The sequence below is a fragment of the Podarcis muralis genome, chromosome 4 (assembly GCF_964188315.1).
Source record: "Podarcis muralis chromosome 4, rPodMur119.hap1.1, whole genome shotgun sequence".
NCBI classification, from domain to species: Eukaryota; Metazoa; Chordata; class Lepidosauria; order Squamata; family Lacertidae; genus Podarcis; species Podarcis muralis.
The window spans coordinates 6992539-7006263 of record NC_135658.1 but is presented as its reverse complement, the minus strand read 5'-3'; the positions used below and the strand labels follow the sequence as shown (position 1 = coordinate 7006263).

At 45.4% G+C, this 13725-nt stretch overlaps 1 protein-coding gene across 1 annotated transcript in view; it reads right to left on the bottom strand.

Moving 5' to 3' along the window:
• Nucleotides 1–13725, bottom strand: part of LOC144327638 (uncharacterized) — a 138179-nt gene that overhangs the window by 112414 nt on the left and 12040 nt on the right. Inside the window, exons 4-5 of the mRNA XM_077928046.1 lie at nt 2126–2208; nt 1049–1175 (exon numbers count right to left, since the gene is read on the bottom strand). Of these exons, the coding sequence (XP_077784172.1) occupies nt 1049–1175; nt 2126–2208 (210 nt within the window). The remainder of the gene's footprint in view (nt 1–1048; nt 1176–2125; nt 2209–13725) is intronic.

The window sequence follows — 13725 nt, the reverse complement described above, 5'->3', positions numbered from 1 at the left end:
TATGGTATTACTCCATACAAAAGTGGTGTTAGGAGCCATCAAACCTCAGAAATACACTTTTCACAGAAGGTTTCCACAATTTCGGCCACTAGGAGAAGTTGTTCATTTTAAAGTTAATGTTCTTTTATATGGAATCAGATTATTATTATTTATGTTTCATGTTTATATGTGTGTTGGAAGCTGCCCAGAGTGGCTGGGGCAACCCAGCCTGATGGGCAGGGTATAAATATAAATTATTATTATTACTACAGTGGTACCTTGATTTAAGAATAGTCCTGTTCCGGAAAGTTTGTAAACCGAGGTACCACTGTATCATCATCATCATCATCATCATCATCATCATCATCATCACCACTGCTACTTTTCCTGAGATTCAATAAGTCTAGCTCTTCTCTGGAATGAATTTTGTTTGGCCCAGTCATGGCATCCCCTCCATCTCCAATGTCAGTCGTCTCTTTGGTCAACCCAAGACTGACAGCAGCAAAAACAAAAGCAGAAAACCTGAAGCTACTTATCTTTCCTAACAATTCTGAAGCTGACATTTAAGATGGCCTGGGTAGTTGAGACCAGCCCAATTGTGGTAGAAAAAGCAATAATTTGAGGAAGATTGCTAAAAAAGCACACTGTAAGTTACTCTTTATTGTGGGGGTGTTAGGTTCCCAGGTGTTATAGGGGTCATTATTGAGATCTGTGAAAATATATGAGGTTGGTCACATTGAGGTATTTTTTGAATTTCCAGGCAGATATGACGATGCATGTGGAGGAGCGGAGACGCGAACCCGGTTCCCCAGATTACGAGACTACCGCTCTTAACCACTACACCACACTGGCTCAGAAGTTCAGACCAGCCCAATCCTGGTAGAAAAAGGAATAATTTGAGGAAGATTGTTCAAAGAAAAAACTGTAATTTACTCTTTATTGTGGGGGTGTTCGGTTCCCAGGTGTTATAGGGGGCACTGCTGAGCTCTGTGAAAATAGATGAGGTTGGTCACATTGAGGTATTTTTTGAATTTCCAGGCAGATATGACGATCCCACAGGGAGCCTTACCAAGAGAGGCCACGATCCCACGATTCTCCTCCATGACGTCCTTATGCAGAGCTCTCCGGTCAGGATCCAGCAACGCCCACTCCTCGTCCGTGAAACGAACAGTGACATCTTCAAAGCACACTGGACCCTAAGAGAAAAAGGGAAATGTCCTCCTCTGAGACAGAAATATGATCTGCTACACAATGCTCTGTTGTTTCCTTCCTGTAAATTGTGGTGTTGTTTCAATAGGATTGCTTTGCTGCACATTTTATTTATGGATGCTTATTTTATTCTGCATTTTAATTATGGGTATTCGTCTTTGTTCAAATAGGTGGTACTCCACCTTGTGTTTTTCAAGTCATTCTGCCTAGGCAAGCATTCCCGTTTCCCCAATGGAAGGATCCACATTCTCTTCTCCTCGTGAGCTCTTCTGGGGAGTTCCCTCCCAATGCCCTAGAGCCAAATTCAAGGGATTCATGGAGGAATGGGGAGGGGGAGGAATGGGAGGCAGGCCCCATTTTGCAGCCGATGGGGCTGGTTAGGTGAATCCAGGCCACTATTTGTTCTCATTTGTCCACTGCTTAGAAAACTATTTTAGCATTCAGTGATCAATCTAGAAATAAAATAAGCCTATTTTGAATGGCCATCTGTCTTGAGTGATCTAGCAGAGATTCCTCCATTGCAGGGGGTCTCCTGGCTCTGAGAGACAAGCAGGGAGGGTGGCTTCTGGCAAAAGGAGAGGGAGCCACCGGTGGCTCTTCCTTATCCTGACTCACCTCTGCCTCTCCATCTTCCTCTCCCACTTGCCTCCTTCCTCTTCTGCCTCTGATTCTGCACTGCATTCTGCCACAGAGTCTCCCAGCTCACTAAGCTCTGTTTCCCCTTCAGCTTCTGACACCTCCTCTTCCCAGCCTTCTCCCTCTTCCCCCTCTGACCACCCATCCTTCTTCTACCTCCACTTCTTGGGCTCTCAGCAATCTCAGCAATCTTCCTTCCTGGTTCCCCAGGTGCATCCTCCCACCATTCCTCTGTCCCCAACTAGTCCATGACATTGCTCCATCCCTCAGCCTCTGTCCCCACAAGGCAGCTTCCCCTGACCTGATCTGGTTCCACAGCTGCTGCTTCCCTTCTGCCCCCATGAAAAGACGGATCAGGAGGTCTTGCCGGCATCCTTCTGCCACCTGCAAGAGAAAAAAGGTAAGCAGGACGCCAGGAGTGCCTGCTTCTCTCACAGGTGAAACAGGGCATCTCTTACTACAGATGGGCTTTGGAGAAATCCTTACCTACTGAGAGTATTTGGACGTTTGTGCCCATTTCATATGTTAGTTGTGCAGAAATACATCTCCCCTCCTCTGGACCCTTGTTCCCAACTATCTCCCCCCAAAACAAGATGAAAACAACTCACAGATGAGTTGGAAAACCAACAGAATGAGACCAAACGGAGAAAAACCACCTTCCTCCTTACCCACTGGCCTCTCTCTGATGTCCAACGGAGGCCTCTCTGCCTCACAGGAATCCAGGTCCATTTGTGCAAAGAGATCCTTTCCCTGGAAAAAACCACAATGATTCAAACCAGAGAATGGGGAGAAATATTAGAAAGAGAATGACAAAGACTTGAAGGGTGTGAGATCTCATTCCATGGATGCTTTCCCAGAAATAGGATGGGCCATCAGCAGACCATTATGGGATGTTCTCTGTCCTGTTGGGAGCCCCTTGGGAGTATCCAGAGGAAAGTCTCTCTCACCTGCTTTCTCTCCTCTGCCTGACTCAGGAGGAAACCTTCGGCCAGGGCCACCGCCTGGGAACTAGTCTCCGCTCCACACTCCCTCACCCAGCTCTCCATCTCCGGGGGAAGGACAGCCAGGAACTGCTCCAAGATCACTAGGTCCAGCATCTCAGCTTTCGTGTGCCTTTCCGGCTTCAGCCACTGATGGTAAAGGTGGTAGAGTCGGCTGCAAACCTCTCGCGGTCCTTTGGCGTCCTGGCAGCAGAACTGCCTCAACTGCCAGGTCCGCCCCTCTGAGCGGAGGGTGTCCTCCTCACCCAGAATCTTATGCACTGGGTTTTCCCAGAATTCTCCACTTCTCCCAGTTTGGCTGGCATGGCCTCTTCCTGCTTCAGGGCCAGCCGAGTCTTGCTCATCCATCTGTGCTCTCAGGAAGCCTCTGAGAGATCGGAAGGAACCCTTTGGTCTTCTGTCAAGTTCTGCCTGTTTAAATGAGAAGCTCTAGCAAATCCTACAAAGCAAATACATTGTTCTGTTACAGAATTTGTAGGACAGGGGGGGGAATGGTTCCCTGAGCAAGCATGACTGCACCACATCCCAGACCATGAGCTAGCTTTTTGAAAGAGAAGAAACAAGTCTCTAGCCTTCTAGCAATGCAAAATGTGGAGGCAACTGAAGGGATTTCTGAAAGATTAATCAACCTGGTTTCTCCATCATTCCAGTCAATTGATGACGTCGGAACCTACCGACAAACTAGTCGTTTCTATCTTGTGAAAAATGGATGCTTGGTTCTAGTGGGGGTCCTCAGGAGTTGCCCCCCACACCTACACCCACTCCGCTGCTTCTGTCTCCTTTTCTTGCACTTGGACTCTCTGCCACTCTCAGAATAGACTTCTGGGGCGGGGTCCCTTTTTCTTTGCTCTGAGGGCCAGGTATGTATCTGGCCAACCCCCTGAGGGCCAAGTGGGCAGGGCCAACGACATCTCCCTTGAAATTTAGGCGGGTAATTAATTATTATTGTTACTATTATTATTATTATTATTATTATTATTCTGTTAGATAGCTTAACACACACACAGCCATTGATGCCAAGGTCCCTGCAGGTTCGGTGAGTAGCAGCGCCCATTTCCGGTTGGTTTGCCAGCAACAATCCCTTTGGCACAGAGAGGATGTGGTCCTGGGATGCCCTGCTCTGGGTGCGAGGGGATTGCTGCAGTGGCCTCCGTGGGGAGCTGCCGTGGGAGACGACTGGGAAACTGGTCCGCAGTGCAGCAGCCAGACTATGGGATGGGATCCCTCTCTTTATTCCTGGCCTTTCTCTCCCACCTTTTTTCCCTTCCTTCCTCCACGTGGGGTTTTCTGGGGGGGGGGGTGCTAGTCCACCTCCTCGTCCAGCTTTGGAAAACCATTTGCACATGTTTCCTCTGTTGTGCAATGAGGCTGAGCGATGTCACACAGAGTTAAAGTCCCAGGGACTCCTTTGTTTAAAGAAGGGAGATTTTTTCAGAAAGGGGGGGCGGATGGCCAGATGAGTTTGGGATCCTCTGATCTCCAGGAAGGAGAGCGTGGCAGACTGGGCCCCTCCCTGATCAGACCCCCCAGGCATCCTCCCCTGCTGCAGCCCTGGGACCTCCCCCCCCCCCCCGTCTCCCCACTGCACCCTCTGGGGGGAGAGAGAGGAGACTCACCAGATCCCAGGAGGGGAGAGCGATGCAGCCCTTGCAGGAGAGACACCAAAGCAAGGAAAGGACTGGGGAGGGAGGGGCCTTGGCTCTGGAGGACCTGGCCCCCCCTTGCTTCCTGGCCTCTCTAGGAAGGCAGCTCACTTCCCTTTAACCCTTGCCAAGCCGAGTCCCTCCAGCTCCACCCTCTCTCGCTTGGCAGAACCTCAGATTTCTATTATTTTTTATGGATTTAGGGGGCAGCTGCCCGCCCCCCCCCCCAGCTACGCCCATGCCCAGATATCCTTTTGGGGGTGAGGCTCTTGGCTGGACTCTGAGCATCTCCCTCCCTTGGCCAGAAACCAGAGGAAGAGCTTGCAGGGAAAAGGGCTTTGCAGGAGGCAAGGAAGCTCCTCCTGGAATTCAGGAGTGGAGAGATAGGAGGGGATCCCAGGGTCATCTAGTCCAACCCCCAGCAATGCAGGAATCTCAGCTAAAGCATCCATGGCAGATGGCCGTCCGATCTCTGCTGAGAAACCTCCAAGGAAGGAGAGTCCCCCACCTCCCAAGGGAGACCTTTCCCCTGCCCAACTGCTCTTAGGTGTCCCTCAAGGCAGCGGGTCCTGAGTTCTAGCCCTGCTGAAACAATCGCACTGGCTGCCAAGGAGGAACCCAGCAAAGTTCAAAATAAATAAATCCTATTCTCATCATAAATGAGTAATACTTTCTCATGCATGCTTTTTATGCTAATATACAAAAGTATGCCATTTCCCTTTCCAGAAATGCTCAATTGCTAATTCAATGGACTGAAAATGGATCGTTGTTATTTTTATGTTTAGGGAAGCTTTTAATATTTGATGGACTATTGTATTTTAATATTTTGTTGGAAGCCGCCCAGAGTGGCTGGGGAAGCCAGCCAGGTGGGCGGGGTATAAATATATTATTATTATTATTATTATTATTAAATCAGGTGAGTTTTCTCCTTTCGAAAGAGGGAGGTGGAATCTCCACGCTTGCTAATAGCATAACGTTGAAAGTGCAGGGAAATATGGGGAGCCCCTAGAGCATCTGCTTGGCATGCAGAATGTCCCAGGGTCAACCCCTGACATCTCCTGCAAGGGCCGGACAAAATCCCTGCCTGAAACTCTGGGGAGCAGCTGCCAGTCAGTGTAGGCCAGGGGTGCTCAATCTATGTTCCCTGGCCTGAATCCAGCCTGTCAGGGTCATGAATCTGACCTGCCCAGCCTTTTCAGAACCCACCAAGTGTCCGAGGCTGAAAGCATCTCGCCGCCCGCTCAGTCAGTCCTTGCGTCCCGCTGCGGTAAACGCCGCAAGTGTGGTGGCAGCTCTACCAATGAAAGGCCAGGGAGTTTCACCCGGGGATGGGAAAGTGTTGTCTTTTGGCATGAAGAGCGAAGCTTGAGGTTGGTGGAGGAAGGCAGACTTGGATCAATTCGGTTTCTTTACGTTTACTTTGAAGGTGGGAGAAGGAAGTATAGTCCTATTTCGATGAGTAGTGCAGCGGTTTTTCCACTCCTGTGAATTACATGCTCTAAAAGTTGGGATCTATTTTGATATTTAAATTTTAAAAGGGTGGAATGGAACTGGATATTGACCATCTCCTTAGCCTGGGGAGGCACGTTCTGGTTGAAGGAGGCCAGGATTAGGCCCCAAGGCCTGGGATGTCCCTCCTCCCCTGCAGTAGGAATTGGAATCCAGGAGAAAACTCTTGGAATAGCCTTGCCAGGTGCTCAGGGACAGACTCACCTGTCCTCACGTCCTTCTCTTTGCAGATGTCCTGCAAACTGTGTTAAAATGTGACATCAAGCTTTATTTACAGCAGAAAATAACAAAGAAACATGGTGTGAGCTGTCTTCCACAGCCGGCTCCTCCTCGGTCAGAGTAAAAGAGAAGAAAGGATGGAAGTGATTTACAGACTGACTTCCATTCTTACACAGACAGTACAGAAGGTGTAAACATGGATATTATGTTACACTAGCAATGGGAGAATGAAATACTGACAGTTTGGCCCCCAATTTGGTCCAAGACCAAAATCTACAACCCTCATGGTCCAGGAGTGCCAGGGACTCCGTGGTGAGGGCAGTGGGGGCCGCTTTGGCCCAGACTGGCCCCTGACTCCGAGACGCTCTTTCCTCCCGCAGGACCTCCGATGTTACGCCCTTTGGGAAAGTGGGGAGCAACAGAAACCAGCAGCCAACAGCATCCCTTCTCTGCTGGCCTTTGCCCGAAGTTCCCCCATCTCAGAGCAAGTAGCTCTCCCTCATGGATTCAGTCCTTTCATCACTTCCATCTCCCCAAAAGGCTCCCAAGGCTACTCATCCTCTGCAGTTGATAACAGACCTAACTGAGAAGAACGGCGTTCTCTTCTGTTGACACCAGAGAATTCTAGAAGACATTCACCCTTTCCATAGCATTATGGATGCACGATTCCCACAGACAAGTTTCTTGGCAAGACAAGGGCCTTTCCTGGCCATAGAGTGTCCTCCTCAGCATCCCCAACGAAGGAGCTGGGTTGCAAGAGCTGCAGCTAATGGGGGAGGCCTGTCCTCCCCCCTCCCATCTACCTGGCTGCTAGGTAGGAAAGCAAGACCCAGAGAGAGTTGTGGGAAACCCCGAAACCAGCTTGCTCTGTGCTGGAGCCAAAGCTGCGACTAATAGAGAAGCAAGATCTGTTCGGGTGTTGATGCTGTGAGCCCCTCCGTCCGACACTCCGGTTGTGTATGTGAGTAAATAAACTAGATATCATAAAGACGCCACAGTCTCCGCTGACTTTCGTTCCAAGGAAACCGAAGATGGGGAAGCGCCTGGGACCCCTGGAATCTCACCGCTCAGAGACTGGGGTAGTTTGCAAATACAAACACAATAATTTGTGCCCGTGTTCCTAATAGATAACTAAGTGAGAAGAGCATGTCATGTGCTTTAGCAACAGCCCTCCTGTAAATAAGGAAATGCAACCCCCATTGCTGGTTGACTCAAAAAAGCAACAAGGGAATCTGCTCTGGTGTCCCATGAGGTCTTTGGGGCCCTAAGTAAGAGGAGCCACTTTTAATAACTGAATTAAAGAAATTTAAGTGTTCCTTCGCTGGTATTTCATCGCCTTTCCACCTTTGAACTAGTAAAATTCTGGCTGTTGTCACATACATGAATAGATTTTTCTTCTCTTTTGGTAAATCCTGCCCTAAAAAACCTAATAAAAACGCTTCTGGTCTTTTAACAAAGGTTATATTAAACCTTCCCCCCCCCCCCCGTTTCATTATAGATCATCTCCCAATAGGTGGAGCCAGGTGGGCCCAGGTCCACGTGGGGGGGGGGGGTTGCCATGGTGACAAGGACCACAGACTTGCAGGCGGCCATTTTGGGTTAGTAATGAGGTGAGTGGAGAAGAGAGGAGTTGCTGGCAGTTGATGGAGGACAAGGCGAGGCAATCAGTGGATTCTTATTTTCTCAGTTTCTTATTTCGCTTCTTATTGTTTTTCTCTTCTTGAAGATGTGCCACAGGCTTTCTTCATCCAGCAATGGTGAGTATTGGAGGAAACAAGAGTAGGGAGAGGATCCCTCAGACCTTCCTCCCGCTGCCAGGGCTCTTTGCCCCCCACTCTGCACTCTCAGCAGTGAGGAACTGACAGCCTGACTTTTGCTGGAGCCAGAGCAAAATTTCTTACTTGGACCAGGAGGTGGAAGGGGCCATCCAAAACATGCAATTAGGCAAATCTCCAGGACTAGATGGTTTGACTTCAAGATATTACAGATCTTTGAAAGAATGGTTAATACAACCATTGAAGGAAGTCTGCAATGAAATATTGGAAGGAAGACAGGCACCAGAATCGTGGAAGGAAGCTTACATTACACTTATACCGAAAACAGAGACTGAAAAGACACAGCTCAAGAACTACCGCCCTATATCACTGCTTAATGTGGATTACAAAATCTTCGCAGATATTTTGGCTAAAAGATTAAAAAAGGTGTTGTTGTTGTTGTTTAGTCGTTTAGTCGTGTCCGACTCTTCGTGACCCCATGGACCAGAGCACGCCAGGCACCTCTGTCCTCCACTACTTCCCGCAGTTTGGTCAGACTCATGCTGGTAACCTCGAAAACACTATCCAACCATCTCGTCCTCTGTTGCCCCCTTCTCCTTGTGCCCTCCATCTTTCCCAGCATCAGTGTCTTCTCCAGGGAGTCTTCTCTTCTCATGAGGTGGCCAAAGTACTGGAGCCTCAGCTTCACGATCTGTCCTTCCAGTGAGCACTCAGGGCTGATTTCCTTAAGAATTGATGCGTTTGATCTTCTTGCAGTCCATGGGACTCTCAAGAGTCTTCTCCAGCACCATAATTCAAAAGCATCAATTCTTCGGCGATCAGCCTTCTTGATGGTCCAGCTCTCACTTCCATACATCACTACTGGGAAAACCATGGCTTTAACTATACGGGCCTTTGTTGGCAAGGTGACGTCTCTACTTCTCAAGATGCTGTCTAGGCCTGTCATTGCCCTTCTCCCAAGAAGAAGGCGTCTTTTAATTTCGTGGCTGCTGTCACCATCTGCAGTGATCATGGAGCCCAAGAAAGTAAAATCTCTCACTGCCTCCATTTCTTCCCCTTCTATTTGCCAGGAGGTGATGGGACCAGTGGCCATGATCTTCGTTTTTTTTATGTTGAGCTTCAGACCATATTTTGCGCTCTCCTCTTTCACCCTCATTAAAAGGTTCTTTAATTCCTCCTCACTTTCTGCCATCAAGGTTGTGTCATCTGCATATCTGAGGTTGTTGATATTTCTTCCGGCAATCTTAATTCCAGCTTGGGATTCATCCAGCCCAGCCTTTCGCATGATGTATTCTGCATATAAATTAAATAAGCAGGGAGACAAAATACAGCCTTGTCGTACTCCTTTCCCAATTTTGAACCAATCAGTTGTTCCATATCCAGTTCTAACTGTAGCTTCTTGTCCCACATAAAGATTTTTCAGGAGACAGATGAGGTGATCAGGCACTCCCATTTCTTTAAGAACTTGCCATAGTTTGCTGTGGTCGACACAGTCAAAGGCTTTTGCATAGTCAATGAAGCAGAAGTAGATGTCTTTCTGGAACTCTCTAGCTTTCTCCATAATCCAGCGCATGTTTGCAATTTGGTCTCTGGTTCCTCTGCCTCTTCTAAATCCAGCTTGCACTTCTGGGAGTTCTCGATCCACATACTGCTTAAGCCTTCCTTGTCTTTGTTTACCTCCGGCCTTCCGGCCTCTGCAAAGACGATGACCTTGGTTCCTTACAGACTTTATTTAGCGTTGAACAGAACAAAGGAAAAACATGACCATTCTGTGTCAGTGCCTCTGACCGACTGAAATCGAAAGGAAACAGCAAACATAAACATCCTGTAACAGGAAATACGCAGACTCTGTGACTCACAAGCCTGCTCTCTCTTAAGGTGGAACGGAAATATCCTAACATCGTGCGGTAGTTGGAGCATTCTTTGGCACTACCCTTCTTTGGGACTGGGATGTAGACTGATCTTCTCCAATCTTCTGGCCACTGCTGAGTTTTCCAAATTTGCTGGCATATTGAGTATAGCACCTTAACAGCATCATCTTTTAAAATTTTAAATAGTTCAGCTGGAATACCATCACTTCCACTGGCCTTGTTATTTGCAGTGCTTTCTAAAAAAGGTGTTAGCAGAAGAAATTCATACAGACCAAGTGGGCTTTCTCCCAGGCAGACATCTGTCTGACAATACGAGGAATATAGTTAATATCCTAGAAAAACTACAAGTGAATATCAATACTAAAGCAGTCTTGATATTCGTGGATGCAGAGAAAGCCTTTGACAATATTTCTTAGAGTTTTATGAAGAAGAATTTATAGGGGATGGGGGTAGGACAAGGTTTTGAAAATGGTATAGGTGCAATTTATTCAGAACAAAAGGTAAAATTAATTGTGAATAATGTGATGACAGAAGAGTTTAAGATTGAAAAAGGGACACGACAAGGTTGCCCAATTTCTCCATTGCTTTTTATATCGGTCCTAGAGGTTTTGCTAAATATGATTAGAAAGGACCAAGAGGTTAAAGGTATACAGGTGGGAGCTAAACAGTATAAATTGAAAGCATTTGCTGATGATTTAGTATTGACCTTACAGGAGCCAGAACCTAGTACTAAAAGGGTATTGGAACTGATTCAAGAATTTGGACAGGTTGATTAAACTTTTGGATTAAAAGTTGAATAAGATGAAAACCAAGGTTCTAGAGAAAAACTTAACTATGAACGAGAGAGAGAAGTTTCAGGAGGAGACAGGACTAACATTGGTCAAAAAAGTGAAATACTTAGGGGTTAACATGACTGCTAAAAATGTGAACTTATTCAAGGATAATTATGAAAAATGTTGGACTGGAGTGAAAAAGAAGTATGGACAAATTTGAAGTTATCATTGTTAGGCCGAATTACTGTGATAAAAATGAATGTGCTGCCAAGGATGTTATTTTTGTTCCAAACATCGCAAATTTTGGATAAGATGGATTGTTTCAAGAAGTGGCAGAAGGATATTTCTAGATTTGTTTGGCAGGGCAAGAAGCCTCGAATAAAATTTAAGATATTAACGGATGCTAAAGAAAGAGGTGGATTTGCCCTGCCAGACCTTAAACTTTATTATGAATCAGCTGCTTTTTGTTGGCTGAGAGAATGGCTGCTTCTTGAAAATACTGAAGTGTTGGATTTAGAAGGTTTTAACAATGTATTCGGATGGCATGCATATTTGTGGGATGATAAGGTAAAAGCACATAAAGCATTTAAAAATCATATTGTTAGAAAAGCATTAATGTTTGGATAAGATATAAGGATTTGTTAGGGGGAAAAACCCAAGATGGTTGTCACCAATGGAAGCGAAGGCACAGAAAAAACTCAATATGGAGGCCAAATGGCCGAAATATTGGGAAATTCTGGAACAAGATGGAGAGAGAATAAAATTGCAGAGCTTTGAAAAACTGAAAAACAAAGTGCGAGATTGGCTCCATTACTATCAAATAATAGAGGCATACAAATTGGACAAAAAAGTTGGTTTCCAGGTAGAAAAATCAAAATTGGAAACAGAATTGTTAGATCCAAAAACTAAGAATTTGTCAAGAATGTATAACTTGCTGTTGAAATGGAACACTCAGGATGAAACGGTGAAATCAGCTATGATTAAATGGGCACAAGATGTTGGACATAACATAATGATGGCTGACTGGGAACGGTTATGGACCACAGGTATGAAATTTACAGCATGTAATGCCTTAAGAGAAAATTTAATGAAAATGATGTATAGGTGGTACATGACACCAGTTAAGCTTCAAAAAATCTACCATTTGCCTGATAATAAATGTTGGAAATGCAATGAGACTGAAGGTACATTCTTTCACCTTTGGTGGACATGCCCAAGGATTAAGACATTCTGGGAGATGATTTATAATGAAATGAAGAAGGTATTTAAATATACCTTCCTGAAGAAACCAGAGGCCTTTCTCCTGGGCATGGTCGGCCAACTGGTGTTAAAGAAGGATAGAACTTTTTTTATGTACGCTACAACAGCAACAAGAATACTCATTGTGAAATATTGGAAGACACAAGATTTACCCACCAGGGAAGAATGGCAGATGAAGTTGATGGACTACATGGAATTGGCGGAAATGACTGGCAGAATCCGAGACCAGGGAGAAGAGTCGGTGGAAGAAGACTGGAAAAAGTTTAAAGACTATTTACAGAAATACTGTAAAATTAATGAATGTTAGAAAAATGTTGGAATGAAGTTATATGGCTTTAGTAGAAATGTTATAAGGAATTAAGTATAAATAGATTATTAGAGCATTAAAGGGAAAAATAAGGTTAGAATGTGTTAAAACAATTATAGGATAGAAAATAGAGGAAGATGGAAAGGAATTGCTGAAACAATTAATAGAAGTGGAATACAAAAAGGGAGGTGTGAGGAGGTCGTGGAAATTAGTGAAAGAAGGATAAAATATTGAAATTGGACTGTGTTTTAAATGGTTTTTGTTTTGTTTTGTTAGTTGTATGTTAGTGTTTTGCAGTGGTTTGTTTTTGTATTGTATTGTATTATTGTATGTTTTTTCTTTTTTGGTTTTTTGTAGTGTTGTGTTCAATTTGTTGGAAAACTAATAAATATTATTTTTTTTAAAAAAAATACACTTTCCCAGTTTGATGTCCTAAGACATAAATCTCATTCAGCCCACATTTTACCAGCTTCCTCACATAAATCTCACAGAGGACTCTGTCAAAAGCCTTACTGAAATCGAGATGCACAATTTCCACAGCAGTCCCCTGATCAACAAACTTTGTAACTCCATCCAAAAAAAGAAAAGAGGTTTCTCTGGCTTGACTTGTTTTTGAGAAAGCAATGCTTTCATCCTGTATATTTATATTGTAAAACCTTCAGATGAACACAAATAAATTTTAAAAAGAATAAATGAGGATATTGACAAGCTGGAACATGTGCAAAAGAAGGAGATTTATGTATTTATTTAATTTGGAAACCACCCGACCCAGTGGTGCCGATTTGAATAAAATATTGGGGGGGGGGGGCAAGTAAGGCATGCCTTGCACAATCAATCACATGATGCATGCACACCATTAGAATGGCAATGCCTATAATGGCAGCGATTTTTTTAAAAAAAGTAATATTTTGAGCCCGTAGTTCAGTTTCCCAGCAGCTCCCCTTGCCCCGGAGACACTTCTAGCATGCCATCTCCTCTACCTGTGGCATTGTTCAGCAGTGGGGAAAGTGACCTCTTCACACCGGATGTCCATTTGGTATGGCCCTTTCCAGGTTTTTTCCTGCCCCTTGTGTTTGTCTTTCATTTGTTCTCCTATGTGTGTTGCCAGTAGAAGCCACAATTCTGTGCGTACTCTAGGTGGCGCAGAAAGCGCCTAGAAGCTCCCAAGAGGTTGACGTGCCGATCAAACTTCAGTTTTGTGCTCTATAAATTCCAATTAGCAGTACTGGGGCTGGTTGAGATTCTGGGGCAGTGCTTTTGGCCAGCAGAGGGTGTCACAGGGCCAGCCTACTTTCCCTTTAAAGCAAACTTGGGTCTCCAGCTGGTTTTGGACTGCAACTCCCATCATCCCTCGCTAGCAGAACCAATGGGGAGAGACGATGGGAACTGTAGTCCAGGAGCTGCTGGGGTCCCAAGTTTGGGAAAGCCTCCTTCAAAACAACTTTTCCATTTTGCCCACAAAGATGGGACCTGTCCACGTTTTTATTTTCTTGTATTTTGTTTTCCTCATGACCTTTGTGAGTTTATTTTTTTATTTTTTAAG